We start from the raw sequence: 15,873 nt of genomic DNA on the forward strand, positions 1-15,873 counted from the left end.
GGTGTTGGTGTTGGTGGCAGCGCCCAGCTCATTCCCTCCTTCCCACCACAGACCCTGAAGAAGAAAGGGTTTAACGGGTGCGACAGCCCCGAGCCTGACGTGGACGACGCCATCGAGCAGAGCCCTTTCATGGAGGACAAGTTTCGGAAGGTCACCGATGACATTGATGTCTTGTTCAAGAGATACGGGGTAAGTGTTGCGCACCACGCTTCACGACATGGGTCATAGTTGTGGCTCCCGGCGGGTGTCTGAGGGACAGGAACGAGATGGTGGGTACCTCCATCGGGTCCCTACGGAGGAAGGAGAGTCTGTTGACCCCTCCTGGACTGGACACAAGATAGGGTAAGATTTCGATCCTACAGAGGAGGGAGTGTTGTTGACCCTTCCTGAAATCTACACAGGAGTGGGGCAGGTTGTTGACCCCTTTGACCCCTTCCGAAGCTGGCACAGGAGCCAGGGAGGCAGTTAACCCTTTGCGGATCCTATGCGGAAGCAGTAATCCTGCATGTGCTTCCCTGGCTCAACACTTTTGGGGAAATGTTCAAATCCTTTTCTGTCCCCCTGAGTGACACCTGTTTCTCTGTACGGGTCGGGCGGGGAATTATCAACAAGCCAAAGGGCCTGCGACCATTGATCTGTGTAGCCATTTGTTTCTTGTGGTGCCATGGTTTAATGACAGGTTGCATTGCCTTCTGCCTTTAATCCTGACTCTGGGAGGGTCGTCTCCTCACCACCCCAGACCACTGTGTGTGTTGCTTGAGGCCAGGGTGTGGCCCCTCTTGTTCATGCTGTGTGACCTCTCCTCCTTCACATTCCCTTTCCCCTCCAGTCAACCATGCAGCCCACGAACTTCAGTGTGCCAGTGACCATCTCCATCGGCAGTCAGAGCGTGTTGCCCTACAGCGACCCCGGCTCATCCCTGGTTAGCCCCTCGCTGGTGACCACCTCGCTCACCGATTCCAGCCTTCTGAGCCCGCAGCAGACCGTGATGAGGAGGAACACCGTATCTCCTGGCATTCCCTCCAGGCCGCCGAGTTCCGGCAACCCAGGTAAAGGTTAAAGATCAGCTTTATTTGTCGCACATATATCGAAATATGCCATGAAATGAGTCGGTCGTGTCAGAGCCCAACACAGTCTGTGGATTTGCTGGGGGCAGCCTGCAAGTGTCACCAGCAGCAACATAATACCCCCAACTTACTAACCCTCCCCTGAGCATGTTTGGAATGTGGGAGGGAATCAGGACCCGAGCAAACCCACACAGTCACAGTGAGGATGCACAAACTTCTTATGCTTCAGTGGCTGTGAGTGTTGTGACATCTCAACTGAGGTGGGGGTGGTTGTGGGGAGGGCCCAGTGCTCATTCTCTCCCCCCCCCCCTTGTTCTAACACTACCTTCTGTCCCTCCGTATCTCCAGGTGCATTGGTGGGACCAGAGCTCTCTACGTCCAACGGAGGGTGCCCAAGCCCTGTAGGTGAGTGATGCCGCTGTGCGCAGTGAGCCATGGGTTCTCCTTGTAAGGGGCAGGGCTGCGGGTTGGTTCAGATCAAATGTTCTAGGAGCAGCATGGGTCAGCTGCCTCGGTGATTATTTATGTAGAGATACAGCACGGTAACAGGCCACTCCAACCCAAGTCCACAGCCATCTGTGGCAATTGCATGTGCCAACTGCCACACCACTGTGCCACCCCTCACTGTGTGTTCCCAGTACATTGCGGCACAGCAGGTAAACTTACTGCCTCCTGGCTCCAGAAACCTTGGGCTCAATCCCGACCTCTCTCCTCCCCTTCCTTAAAGAATCAGGTTTATTATCACGGTGAAATGTGTCGTTTTGCAGTGGCATTGTACAGCAAGGCATAAAATTACTATTAATCACAATAAGAAATATAAAAAATAAAGTAATGCAAAATAGTGAGGTAATGTTCATGGACGGCTCAGAAATCTGAAAGCGAAGTGTCGTCATCGTCATCATTATGTGCTATGTCGTATGGTGTGGCCGATCATGATTGTTCTTGGCAAATTTTTCTACAGAAGTGGTTTGCCGTTGCCTTCTTCTGGCAATAGCAGCCCTAGCCATTATCAATACTCTTCAGAGATTGTTTTGCCTGGTATCAGTGGTCACATAACCAGGACTTGTGGTATACACCAGGTGCTGATATGACCATCCACCACCTGCTCCCTTGGCCACATGTGACTCTGAGCAGGGGGCTAACCAGGTACCACACCTTGCCCAAGGTTGACCAGCAGACTAGTGGAGGGAAGGTGCGCCTTACACCTTCTTTGGTAGAGACATATCTCTACCAGGGCAGGAAGAGGATGTTTCTAAAACATTCACTGCCCACATCCCACAAACCAGATGGAATATAATATAGGGAAGTTAAAAGTTCAAAATAAGAATATGTAGTATATAAATTTACTTTGAACTTTGAATTTTGAAGTGTGTGGTCATGCAGTTATGTAGAAAGAATAAAGGTATAGGCAACTTTCTAAATGGGGAGAAAATTGAAAATCGGGGTGCAAAGGGACGTGGTGTCCTGGTGCAGAATTCCCTAAGGGTTAACTTGCAGGTTTAGTCATTGGTAAGGAAGGCAAATGCAATGTTGGCGTTCATTTCCAGAGCACCAGAATGTAAAAGCCAGGATGTGATGCTGAGGCATTGGTCAGACCACATTTGGAGTATTGTGAGCAGTTTTGTGTCCGGTATCTAAGAAACAAGATTCTGGCATTTGAGAGGGTCCAGCAGAGGTTCATGAGAATGATCTCAGGGTTAACGTATGAGGGGTGTCTGATGGCTCTGGGCCTGTACTCGCTGGGGGCGTGGTCTCCTAAAACTTATCAAATATTGAAAGTCCTGGATTATGTGGATGTGGAGAGGATGTTTCCTGTAGTGGGGAAGTTTAGGACCATTGGGCACAGTCTCAAAATGTCAGGACATCACTTAGAACAGAAATGGGAAGGAATTTCTTTATCCAGAGGGTGGTGAATCTGTGGAATTTGTTGCCACAGATGGCTGTGGAGGCCTAGTCACTGAGTATATTTAAAATGGAGGTTGATGGGTAAGGGCATGCAGAAGGCAGGAGAATGGGGTTGAAAGGGAAAATGAATCATCCATGATGGAATGATGAAGCAGACTCAGTGGTCCAAATGGCCTATTTCTGCTGCATAATCTTTTATGGTCTGAACCCAAGGATGTGTGGGTTGGTTGTTGCCACTGTAAATTGATCCTCCCCCCACCCAGGTGAAGGGTAAAATCTGAGGGCAAGGGGTTGTTGCTGTACTAAGCTTTTGTGTAGATGAATGGTAGGTGGAATGTATGGACTTACTGGGCTGAAGTTGTGACTCTACAATAGAGGTCCAAGTGTTGCTGGATGAGCTTTATATAGTTCACCATCATAAATAGCATGCTCATTTCTAGTGCCTTCTATAGGAAGGGTGTAAAAGCTTTTGAGAGGTACAGAGATGATTAGGATGCTGAGGATTAGGCCTGGATTAGAGGACATGTTTTATGAGGAAAGGATGAGTGATCTAGGGTTTTTCTGTTTGGAGAGAAGGGTGAGAGGAGACTGGATAGAGGTGTACAAGATGATAAGAGGAGTAGATAAAGTCAGAGACTCTTGCCTTGGGTGGAAATGGCTAATATGAGAGGACATAATTTAAGGTGATTGGAGGAAAGTATCAGGGGGAATGTCAGAGGTAGAACTTTTACATAGAGTTGAGAAAATCTGCAGATGCTGGAAATTCAAGCAACACACAGAAAATACTGGAGGATCTCAGCAGGTCAGGCAGCATCTATGGAAAACAGTAAACAGTCAATGTTTCGGGCTGAGGCCCCTTATCAGGACTGGGAAAAATGATGAGAAGATAAAGCAAGAAAGGGAGGGGAGGAAGAAATGCAAGGTGGTAGTTGTAAAGTGAAACCGGGAAAGGGAGAGTGGTGAAGTGAAGAGCTGGGAAGCTGATAGTTGAAAGAGATAAAGGGCTGGAGAAGTGGGAATCTGATAGGAAAGGCTGGAAGACCATGGATGAAAGGGAAGGGGGAAGGAGTACCAGAGGAAGGTGCTAGGCAGGTAAGGAGATGAGAGGGGAATGGGAATGGTGAGGGGGGGGGGGCAATTGCCAGAAGTTTGAAAGATAGATGTTCATGCTTTCAAGTTGGAGGCTACCCAGATGTAATATAAGATGTTGCTCCTCCAGCCTGAGAGTGGCCTCATCGTGCACTAGAGGAGGCCATGGATTGACATGTTTATGGGAATGGGAAGTAGAATTGAAATGGGTAGCTGCTGATGGACAGAGCGTAGGTGCTGGGCGAAGCGGTTTCCCAGTCTATATTGGGTCTCGCTGATATACTGGAGGCCACACCGGGAGCTCTGGATACAGTAGATGACCCCAACAGACTCTCAGGTGTAGTGTTGCCTCACCTGGAAGGACTGTTTGAGGACCTGAATGGTAGTGAGGGAGGAGGTGTAGGGGCAGGTGTGGCACTTGTTCCACTTGTAAGGATAAGAACCAGGAGGGAGTTCAGTGGGAGGGATGAATGGACAAGGGAGTCACGTAGGGAACAGTCCCTGTGGAAAGCAGAAAGTGGGAAAGATGTGCTTGGTGGTGCATCCAGTTGGAGATGGTGGAAGTTACAGACAGACTTCATTTGTACAGAGTGGTGGGTGTGTGGAACACGCTGCCTGGGTTGGTAGAGGCCCATTAGGGACATTTAAGAAACTCTTAAGCACATGGATGATACAAAGCTCAAAGTCAATGTACATACCATATACTAATATACTAAGTCAATGTCACCATATACTACCCTGAGATTAATTTTCTTCTGGACTTTCACAGGAAAATAGCAAACTACAATAGTTATGAAAAATTATGCATAAATAAAAACTGGAAAATAACTAATTTGCGAAAGAAGACACATGGTGCAAATAAAAAAATGAAAGGCTACTTGGCAGAGAAGGGTTAGACTGATAGAGTCAACACAACATTATAGGCCGAATGGCCTGTACTGTTCTGTGTTCTAAGTTGTTTCACAGTACGTTGTCAGGTTAAAAGAGACAAAGGGAAAGTCTTGGTCCTTCAGCACATTATCTCTGCTACTCTCTTTGGTCATCTACAGTAATCCTTTTGCCTTGTCCTTCTCTGCCTTGCACGTTTGAGTCAGTCTCAGTGCCCTTAAGACAGAGTGGCTGTATCTGATTCCTCCACCTCTTCTGGCTGCGTGGGTATCAACCACTCTTTTTTTAAAATTTATTTTATTTAGAGATATAGCAGGGAACAGGCTCTTCCAGCCCAACAAGCTGCACGGCCCAGTAACCCACCTATTTAACCCTAGTCTACTCACAGGACAATTTACAATGACCAATTAACCTACTAACTGGTCTTTGGACTGTGGGAGGAAACCAAAGCACCCAATGGGAACCCACATTTCAAGGAGAGGATGTGCAAACTCCTTACAGATGGTGTCAGAGTTGAACTCCAAACTCCGATGCCTCAAGTTGTAACAGTGTCACGCTAACCACTATGCCAACGTGTATTGGTGGGGGTTATTAGTGTCACATGTGCCAAGGTCCAGTGAAAGCTTGTCTTGCAGTCTGTTCATGCAGATGAAATCATTACACAATGCACTGAGCTCAAATAATGTAAAATAATAAATTGTAAAAGCTATTTAAAAAGTACAGTGCAGGTAAAAGATGAAAGTGCAAGGTCACAAAGAGGTACATTATGAGGCCAAGAATCCATCTTAACCTCTTCCCTTCTTTATATCTGCTCAGCTAGGACAGTAGAGCTGCCAGGTAAAATAGTTGAATGCTCCTCTTGCGGGATGTGGGAAGGCAGGGAGACCTCCAATGTCCTTGGCGACTACAACTGCGGCAAGTGCACCCAGCTGCAGCTTCTATTAATCTGCGTTAAGAAGTTGGAGCTGGAACTGGATGAACTCCAGATCATTCGGAAGGCTGAGGGGGATGATAGATGGGACATATAGAGAGGTAGTTACATCCAAGGTGCAGGACCTCAAGATACTGGGTGACAGCCAGGAAGGAGAAAGGAGTTAAGGAGCTAGTGCAGAGTACCCCCGTGGCCATCCCCCTCAACAACAGGTAGATCACTTTGAATACTGTTGGGAGAGGTTGACCTAACAGAGGGAAGTCACAGTGGTTGGGTCTCTGGCACGGAGTCTGGCTCTGCAACTCAGAAAAGAAGGGGGGGAGAAGAGGCACACTGTGGTAATAGGGGATTTGCTAAGAGAACTAACAGGAGGTTCTGTAGGTGAGAATGAGATTCTTGGATGTTATGTTGCCTCCCCGGTGCCAGGGTCTGGGATATCTCAGATCGAGTCCTCAGCATACTTAAGTGGGAGCCAGGAGTTGTGGTCCGTGTAGGTTCCAATGACGTGGGTGGGATGAGTAACAAAGTTTTGCATAGGGAGTTCAGGGAGTTAGGTGCTAAGTTAAAGGGCAGGACCTCCAGGTTTGTGATCTCAGGATTGCTACCGTGCCACATGCTAGTGAGACCAGAACTAGGAAGATTGTACATGGCTAAGGAGTTGGTGTAGGAGGGAGGGCATAAGATTTTTGGATCATTGGACTCTCTTCCAGGGAAGGTGGGAACTGTCCAGATTGGAGGGTTTGTTAATGCTGCATGGTGATGTTTAAACTAGAGTTACAGGGGGATGGGAACCAGAATGCTAAAACAGCAGATGTTATGGAGGCAGATGTTGGTAAGACTTTAGACAAAGTTAGGAATCAAAAAGTTGAGCATGGTGTCCTGAGCTGCGTATATTTCAATGAAAGAAGTATCATAGGAAAGGCGGATGATAGTGCTAAAGATGAGGTAGCTGGTTTACAGAGATAATATGTAGTGAGGAGAGACTGTTGATAGGGCAAAATTACAGTCAACAGGATGGGTCGCAATGTAAAAGGCTGACAAAATCAAAAAAGGTGAATACAGGACTGAAGATGTTGCATTTGAATGTGTGCAGAATACAGAATAAGGTAGATGAGCTGTTGCAGATTGTCATGTGGATGCTGTAGGCGGCACTGAATCATGGCTGAAAGAAGATTATAGCTGGAAGCTTAATGTCCAAGGATACACATTGTATTGAAAGGACAGGCAGAAAGGCAGAGGGGGCGGCATTGCTTTGTTGGTAACAAACGAAATCAAATCATTAGAAAGAAGTAATATAGTGCTGGAAGGTGTTGAATCATTGTAGATAGAGCTAAGGAATTGCAAGGGTAAAAAGACCCTGATGAAGGTTGTATACAGACCCCCAAACAGTAGTAAGGATGTGGTCTACTAATTACAACGGGAGATAGAAACTGCATGCCAAAAAGGCTACAATAGTTATGGGGGATTTCAATATGCAGGTAAATTGGGAAAATCAGGTCGGTGCTGGATTCCAGGAGGGGGAATTTATAGAGTGCTTATGAGATGGCTTTTTAGAGCAGCTCGGAGTTGAGCCCACTAAGGGATCAACTATTCTGGATTGGGTGTTGTGTAATGAACCAGAATATATTAAGAGAGCTCAGGGTAAAATAACCCTAAGGGTAAAGTGATCATAATATGATCAAAATTACCCTGAAATTTGAGAAGGAGAGGCTGAAGCCAGTTTAACAGTATTACAGTGAAGTAAAGGGAATTACAGAGGCATGAGAGAGGAGATGGTCAGATTGATTGGAAAAGAACACTGGCAGGAATGATGGTAGAGCAGCAATGGCTGGATTTTCTGGATGCAATTCAGAAGGCACAGGATGTATACATCCCAAAGAGGAAGAAATATTCTAAAGACAAGATGACACAACTGTAGCTGACAAGAGAAGTCAAAGCAAACATGAAAGCCAAAGAGACTGCACATAATAGAGCCAAAGTTGGTGGGAAATTAGAGAATTGGGAAGCTTTTAAAAACCAACAGAAGGCAACTAAAAAAGTCAATAAGAAGGTAAAGATGGAATATGAGAGTAAGCTAGCCAGTAATATTAAAGAGGATACCAAAAGTTTCTTCAGATACACAATGTGTAAAAGAGAGGCAAGAATGGATATTGGACTGCTGGAAAACGATGCTGGAGAGGTAATAATGGGGTACAAGGAAATGTTAGACGAACTGAATAAATATTTTGCATCAGTCTTCACCGTAGAAGACACTAGCAGTATGGTGGAAGTTCCAGGTGTCAGGGGTCATGAAGTGTGTCGGTCATTACTGGAGAGAAGGCTCTTTGGAAACTGAAAGGTCTGACTGTAGTTAAGTGTAGGTAAGTCACCTGGACCAGATGGTGTACACCCCAGGGTTCTGAAAGAGGTGGCTGAAGAGATTTGGAGGCATTAGTAATGATCTTTCAACAATAGCAAGATTCTGGAATGGTTCCGGAAGACTGGAATATTGTAAATGTCACTCCACTATTCAAGAAGGGAGAGAGGCAGAAGAAAAGAAACTATATGCCTGTAAACCTGACCTCAGTGGCTGGAAAGATGTTGGAATTGTTTATTAAGGATGAGGTCTCAGAGTACTTGGAAGCACATGATAAAATAGGCCATAGTCAGCATGATTTCCTCAAGGGAAAATCTTGCCTGACAAATCCGTTGGAATATTTTGAAGAAATAGCAAATATAATTTTGCAGGATACCAAAGTTGATGTTGTGTACTTGGATTTTCAAAAGGCTTTTGACAGTGCCACTCATGAGGCTGCTTAACAAACTATGCGCCCATGGTATAACAGAAAAGATTCCAGCATGGATAAAGCAGTGGCTGATTGGCAGGAGGCAAAAGAGTGGGAATAAAGGGAGCCTTTTCTGATTGGCTGCCAGTGACTAGTGGTGTTCCACAGGGGTCAGTGTTGGGACCGATTTTTTTCAATGTTATATGTCAATGATTTGGAGAATGGAATTGATGCCTTTGTTGCAAAATTTGTAGACAATATGAAGATAGGTAGAGGGGCAGGTAGTTTTGAGGAAGTAGAGATGCTACAGAAGGACCTAGACAGATTGGAGGAATAGTAAAGAAATGGCAGATGGTATACAGTGTCGAAAAGTGTATTGTCATGCACTTTGGTAAAAGAAATGAAAGGGTTGACTCTTTACTAAATAGGGAGAAAATACACAAAAAAAAATGAGGCACAAAGAGACTTGGGAGTCCTTGTGCAGGATTCCCTAAAGGTTAATTTGCAGTTTGAGTCTCTAGTGAATAAGGCAAGTGCAATGTCAGCATTACTTTCGAGAGGACTAGAATATAAAAGCAAGGATGTAATGTTGAGACTTCATAAAACATTGATGACACCTCACTCGGAGTATTGTGAGCAATTTTGGGCCCCTTATCTTCGAAAGGATGTGCTGACATTGGAGAAGGTTCAAAGGAGCTTCACAAAAATGACTCTGGCTTGTCATATGAAGCGTGTTTGATGACTCTGGGCCTGTATTCACTAGAATTCAGAAGAATGAGAGATGACCTCTTTAAAACCTATCGAATGGTGAAAGGCCTTGATAGAGTGGATGTGGAGAGAATGTTTCATATGATGAGAAAGCCTAATTTCAGAGGACACAGCTTCAGAATAGAGGGGGTGTCCTTTTAGAATGAAGATGAGGAATTTCTTTAGCCAGAGCGTGGTGAATCTGTGGAATTCTTTGCCACAAACGGGAGCCAAGTCTTTATGTATATTTAAGGCAGAGGTTGATGGCTTCTTGAGCGTGAAGGGATACTGGGAGATTGGAGCTGAGAGGAAAATTGGATCAGCCATGAAGAAATGGTGGAGCATCCCCGATGGGCCCAATGGCCTAATTCTGCTCCAATAGCTTATGGTCCTATGTTCTATGGGTAGGGTTGTTGAATTTGCTGGCTGCTTTACTGAGGCAGTGAGAAGTGTAGACAGAGCCAATAGAGGGCAGGCTGGCTTCTGTGATGTGCTGAGCTGTGCCTGCAAATCGGCAACTGCTCATGGAGGGAGCAGTTACCTTGCCAAGCCATGGTGCATCCAGACAGAATCTTTTTTTTATATGGTATATTGACAAAAGAGGGGCCAGACCAGGAGAGCAAGATTCAGTAGAATGCTAAGGTACCACTGGCAGTGCTGGATTACCTCACACTCCGGTTTCAAACATTCGAGGAATGCAGGGTGACGTCAATTCTGACATTCAACGCTCTCAGTAGCTGTCAGCCCTACAGGAGCGAGCAGCAGCTCAGCCAGTGCCAAGCTCTTCCCTATGGCTCTGATCCGGGCGATCCAGTAATGCAAGAACCTGCTGCCATCACTGAGTGACTCATCCAATCCACACCTGGTACAGGCAGCTCAGAGCAAATCTGCTGTTGCCTCATTACAGTAGCATTAGTGTTTAATGCAATGCTGTTACAGCTCGGGGCGTCGGAGTTTGGAGTTTGATCCCACCGTCCCTTAAAAGGAGTTTCTACGCCTTCCTCTTGGAATGTGTGCGCCTTCTCCGGCTGCTCCAGTTTCCTCCCACAGTCCTAGGCATACTGATTAGGAAGTTAATTGGTCGTTGTAAACTGTCCTGTGATGGGGCTATGGTTAAGTCAGAGGGTTGCTGGCAGTGCGGCTCAAAGGGGCAGAAGAGGCTATTCCACGCTGTATCACTAAATAGATGGAGCCTCTGATCAGCAGCAGGGCAGGGAATAAAGGGGACAGAGAGTTGTGGACACAGCACATCATTGAAACCAGCCTCCCTGTTGTGGACTCTGATCATGCTTTACCGAAGCAGTGAGAAGTGCAGACAAAGTCCCCACCCACCACAGATTTCCTGGAGTGGGACCAACAGCTCTTACCCCATGTTAAAGATTATTTATAAGCTTTCCGTAGTGCAGTAAGACAGACTCACAATCTACCTCATGCTGACCTTGCACCTTACTCTGTGCCTGAACTGCACTTTCTGTGTAGCTGTTACACTTTATTCTGCATTGTAATCTTTTTACTTTGTTCTACTTCAATGCACTGTGTATGAACAGTATGCAAGAAAAATTGTTTTGCAATAGTACTGTCCAGTACATAAATTATTACAGTATTGTGCTGAAGTCTTGGGCATATATAAAGACTTTTGCACAGGACTATAATTGTCAACATGGAGCAGAGAGTGAGTTTGTAAATCTGGAGGGAGCAAGGGACATTGGGGATGGCGAGGGTGGAGCGCCATGAGGGGGATGTGGGGCAGGTGGCAGAGGTGTGCCAAGGATGCATGTGCAGACATACCGGCCCTGAGACGCCAGGCAAGGTCATTTGATTCCAAGCATTTGGTTAATTGATCATTACAGAATGTCTCTCTGGTGCTTCTCACTCGCTCCCTTCTGCCCTCTCACTTTCCCAAACATGATTCCCCTCTCCCTGCACCCTTCCCCCTCTTAAGCAACAATAAAGGCCCATATCAGAATCCGGTTTATCCTCACTCACATATGTCATGATTTTTTTTTTTGCAATAGCAAAATTAATACAGTACTGTGTAAAAGTGTTAGGTTCCCTAGCTGTATGTGTGTATATATATATATATATATATGCCTAAGACTTCTGTGCAGCACTGCATAAATTACAACGAGAAATAACAAAAGGGAGCAAGATAATGAGGTACAATTGTGAGTTCATGAACCATTCAGAAATCTGATGGCAAAGAGGAAGAAGCAGCTCCTAAAATGTTGAGTGTGTTTCATCAAGCTCCTGTACCTCCTCCCTGATGGTAGAAATAAGAAGAGGGTATATCCTGGTGAGCTTCCTTAAAGGTGGACTCTGGTTGGGTGATAGGTCACAGGTTTAAAGTGAAAGGTGAAATATTTAAGGGAAACCTGAGGGGGTACCTCTTCACTCAGAGGGTGGTGAGAGTGTGGAACGAGCTACCAGCAGAATTAGATGTGGATTCAATTATAATATTTAATAGAAGTTTGGAGGAACTGGAAGACTGAAGAAGCATCTCGGCCTGAAATGTCGAACTGTTTACTCTTTTCCATTGATGTTGCTTGAGCTCCTGAGTTCCTCCAGCATTTTGTGTGAGTTGCTTTGGATTTCCAGCAACTGCAGACTTTCTTGAGTTTAGATAGATACACTAGAGAGAGGAGTTTGAAGGGGTATACTCTGGGTGCAGTCAGATGGGACTTGGCAGAAAATTGGGTCAGCATAGACAGGATAGACTGAAAGGCCTATTTCTGTACTGTACTGCTCCATAACTTTGTGACAAGCTTTCCACTGTTTCTTGGTACAAATGACAACAAACCACTTGGGGATGGGTCAAGTCTGTAAACAGACAAGAAGGGGTGACGGATGGGCAGGGATGGGGTGTAGCGCCATGGTATTGGGATCGTGCCCTTCCAGTGGATGTGTGCCCAGTCCCCCTGCTTACATAGGGCCAGAATTTGTTCCCAACTAACAAACAATCTGGTCAGTGAGGCAAAACCTTCGGTGAAGCTGGCTCTACCAAACAGGCTGTGTTATCTTCGATATTCTGCCAGAGGTTCACAGTTGGCTGTGGAGCTCACTGAGAGATCTAAAACACTGGACGATGCCACGTGTGAGTGTGTGTGTGTGTATTTTGCTGGTCAGTGTGGAATCCTTGGCTTGCTCTCTCCGCCCCCTCCCGGAGACTCCCTGCCGGAGGTTTCACTGGAATCTGCTGAGCGTCACATTGCCAAAACGTATTTGCATTGCGACAGTGGTAATGGGAGTGACTTGCAGAGAGGTTAAATTCTCTGGTTTTCTCAGTGGTCATTGCATCCTGCAATAACCTGAATCTTCAGAGCACCCCTCCCCAGCCCCCATTTAACCAATTTTTATAGGAACACAATAGAGAGTGTCCTGACCAACTGCATTATCACCTAGCTCAGAAATTGCAAGGCATCTGGCCTCAAGTCCCTACAAAGGATTGCGAGGACTGCTGAGAGGATGATCGGGGTCTCTTTTCCACTCATCTGAGATTTTTATCAGGAGCGCTGCATACTCAGGGCCCTTAGCATTGCCAATTATCTCTCCCAACCGTCCCACAGTCTTTTTGACCCCCTACCATCAGGCAAGAGGCATCGTAGCATTAGGACAAGAACTGTTAGGATGGGAAACAGCTTCTTCTCCCAGGCTGTGATACTATTAACCAGCCAGGTCTCATCACATATGAAGCATCGATGGCATTCTACTGTTTACTGTTTAACTTGTGTCGTAAATGCACCTTATTATTTGTTAATGTATTTGTGGTAACACTGTGTGTGTGAATTATATGTACTGTGTTGTGAACCTTGGTGCGGAGGAACTTTGCCTTGTTTGGCGGTGTACATGTGTGTGGTTACATGACAGTAAACTTGAACTTGAACCCTTTAGCCAAGGAAATTCTCTTTTGCCCTTTACTCTGGAGCATGGACAGATAAAGCCCAACTAGGTCATGGGTGATACAGGAATGCTGTTAGGTTCCCAGGAGATAGGGAGGCTTTGAGAAGAAGCTTCATTGTCCGGGACCCAGGCACAGCTGCTGGCAGAAACACAGTGGAAATGTGCGGTGATCAAGAGAGCAGTGCTGGAAGAACACAGAGAATCTGTGCGTGCGTCAGGGCTGGAGGAACTCAGAAGGTGAGACAGCATCTGTGGCGGGAAATGGACAGTTGATGCTCAGGGTCCAGACTTCCCATTCCTCAATTCCCATCTTTCCAATCCTCCCCACAACTTATGCAACCTCCTCCCCCACCAGTCCAGTCCCTTCGCCTGCTCTCAAACACTAACAACTTTCAGTTGTCATGGCATGGTAGTGTCGCAGTCAGAGTAACACTATTAAGCACCAGTGTTCAATTATGCCAGGAGTTTGCAAGTTCTCCCGGTGGCCACGTGATTTTCCTCTGGGTGCTCCAGTTTCCTCCCATATTCCAAGGACGTATGGGTTAGTAGATTTATTGGTCATATGGGTGTAATTTGGCAGTGTAGGCTCATTGGGCTGGAAGGGTCTGTTACTTTGCTGCATCTCTAAACTATATAGTTTGCTGGTACCTGCCTTCCTGCTCTAACACAGTCGAGATGAAGGGTCTTCCGTCATCTCAGCAACTCTCCATGTCCCTGACAGATGCTGTCTGATTTCTTGAGTTTCTACAGCAGTTTGCTTGTTGCTCAAGATGCCAGTGTCCGCAGACTCCTTTGTTCACTGGAAGAAGTTGAAGAGATGGGGGAGGATGTGAGGACCTGGGATAGTTGCAGATACCAGAGAAAGTGAGGAAGAGAAGCAAGAGTGTGTCACTCCATCACTCAATACGGTTGTGACTGATTTTGTGCCACAATGTTGCTGCCTTTTGTGATTTTTTTTAATAATGACTTGGACGAGGAAGTAGAAGGGTAGGTAAGTAAATCTGTGGATGACACGAAGGTCGGTGATGATGTGGATGGCCAAGATGGTTGTCATAGGATACAACGGGACATTGACAGGATGCAGAGTAGGGTTGAGGAGTGGCAGATGGAATTCAAAACAGAAACGTGTGAAGTGTTTCACCTTGGAATGTTAGAACTTGAAGGTAGAGTACAGAGTCCATGGCAGGATTCTTAGCCGTGTGGAGGAACAGAAGAATCTTGGCGTCCATGTACATAGATCCCTCAAAGTTGCCACGCAAATTGATAGGGTGGTTAAGAAAGCATATGGTGTATTGGCCCTCATTAGTCAGGTAAATAAGTTCAAGAGCAGTTTGGTAATGTTGCAGCTCTGTAAAACTCTGTTTAGACCACACTTGGAGTATTGTGTTCAGTTTTGGTCACCTCATATAGGAAGGGTGTGGAAGCTTTAGAGAGGATGCAGAAGAGATTTACCAGGATACTTCCTGGATTAGGGAGCTTGTCTTGTAGGAAAGGTTGAGCAAGAAGGAGTATGAGAGGTGACTTGATAGAGGTGTATAAAATGGTAAGAGGCATTGATAGTGTGGACAGCTAGAGACCATTGAAGGTTTATTGCATGGCAGCATCTCTATTTCCTTGGAAGTTGGCAAAGCTCTGGCATGACATCTAAAACTCTTCTTTGATGGAGAGTGTATTGAATGGTTGCATTACAGTCTAGTATGCAAACACCAGTGCCCTGGAACAGAAAATCCTACATTAAATAGTGGATATGGGCTAGTCTATCATGGCTAAAGCCTTCCACACCACTGAGCACATCTATAAGGAGCGCTGTTGCAGAAAAATAGCATCCATCAGTAAAGACCTCCACCACTCAGGCAATGCTCTCTTCTTGCCTCTCCCATCAGGAAGAAGGTACAGCAGCCTCAGGGCCCACACCACCAGGTTCAAGAACAATTATTACCTCTCAACCATCAGGCTCGAACCAGTGGGAATAACTTCACTCAACCTCACTTGCTCCATCTCTAAACTGTTCCCACAACCTATGACAACCTTTCTCACCTTTTTGCCCTGGAAGAACCCTTGAAATAATTTTCAGGCCTCTGGGAACCCCTATGTAAAAATATTTATATCTACAGCTCACGGTGTGTTAGTGTGATAAGTAAGTTGTAAATATAATAATCCAAAAATAATTGTCAATGTTCTTTTGAGTAGGGAATGATTTTTAGGCAAATTTTCTTGAAAAAAACAGGTAAAGCTCAGCTTACCTTTCTTGAAATTAATCTCTTTCTTTCCCTTCCATAAATTTTGAAAACTTGTAAGGCAAATAATAAATTTCTGTTAAATAACAGGCTTAAGCTAAAATGGGATTTTAATTTTTCTAAAGGTAGGCTTGGTGTATTTAATTTAAATAAAGGTTGTAAATTGATTTTAATTAATGCTATATATAGAATGAATATTTATTGACAATGTTGAATGGTAAAGTTACTAAAAACCATAAGTCAAAGTAATATAAATAAAAATATAGCCTAAGACACAATTTTATGCAAGATTTTGAAAAAAACGTTTTCTTACTAAGTGATGTGATCAGGCTCAAATATCAGCCTAG

At 45.3% G+C, this 15,873-nt stretch overlaps 1 protein-coding gene across 7 annotated transcripts in view; it reads left to right on the top strand.

The window, feature by feature from the left end:
- The window catches only part of LOC134342950 (myocyte-specific enhancer factor 2D homolog), a 112,433-nt gene that overhangs the window by 72,852 nt on the left and 23,708 nt on the right, over window positions 1-15,873 (top strand). For 5 of the 7 annotated variants that reach the window (XM_063041677.1, XM_063041676.1, XM_063041680.1 and 2 more), the window contains exons 5-7: window positions 52-189; window positions 830-1,049; window positions 1,416-1,472. In XM_063041677.1, the coding sequence (XP_062897747.1) occupies window positions 52-189; window positions 830-1,049; window positions 1,416-1,472 (415 nt within the window). The remainder of the gene's footprint in view (window positions 1-51; window positions 190-829; window positions 1,050-1,415; window positions 1,473-15,873) is intronic. The other 2 variants (XM_063041681.1, XM_063041682.1) reach the window with 1 other exon arrangement.

Source organism: Mobula hypostoma, chromosome 2 (genome assembly GCF_963921235.1).
Source record: "Mobula hypostoma chromosome 2, sMobHyp1.1, whole genome shotgun sequence".
NCBI lineage: Eukaryota > Metazoa > Chordata > Chondrichthyes > Myliobatiformes > Myliobatidae > Mobula > Mobula hypostoma.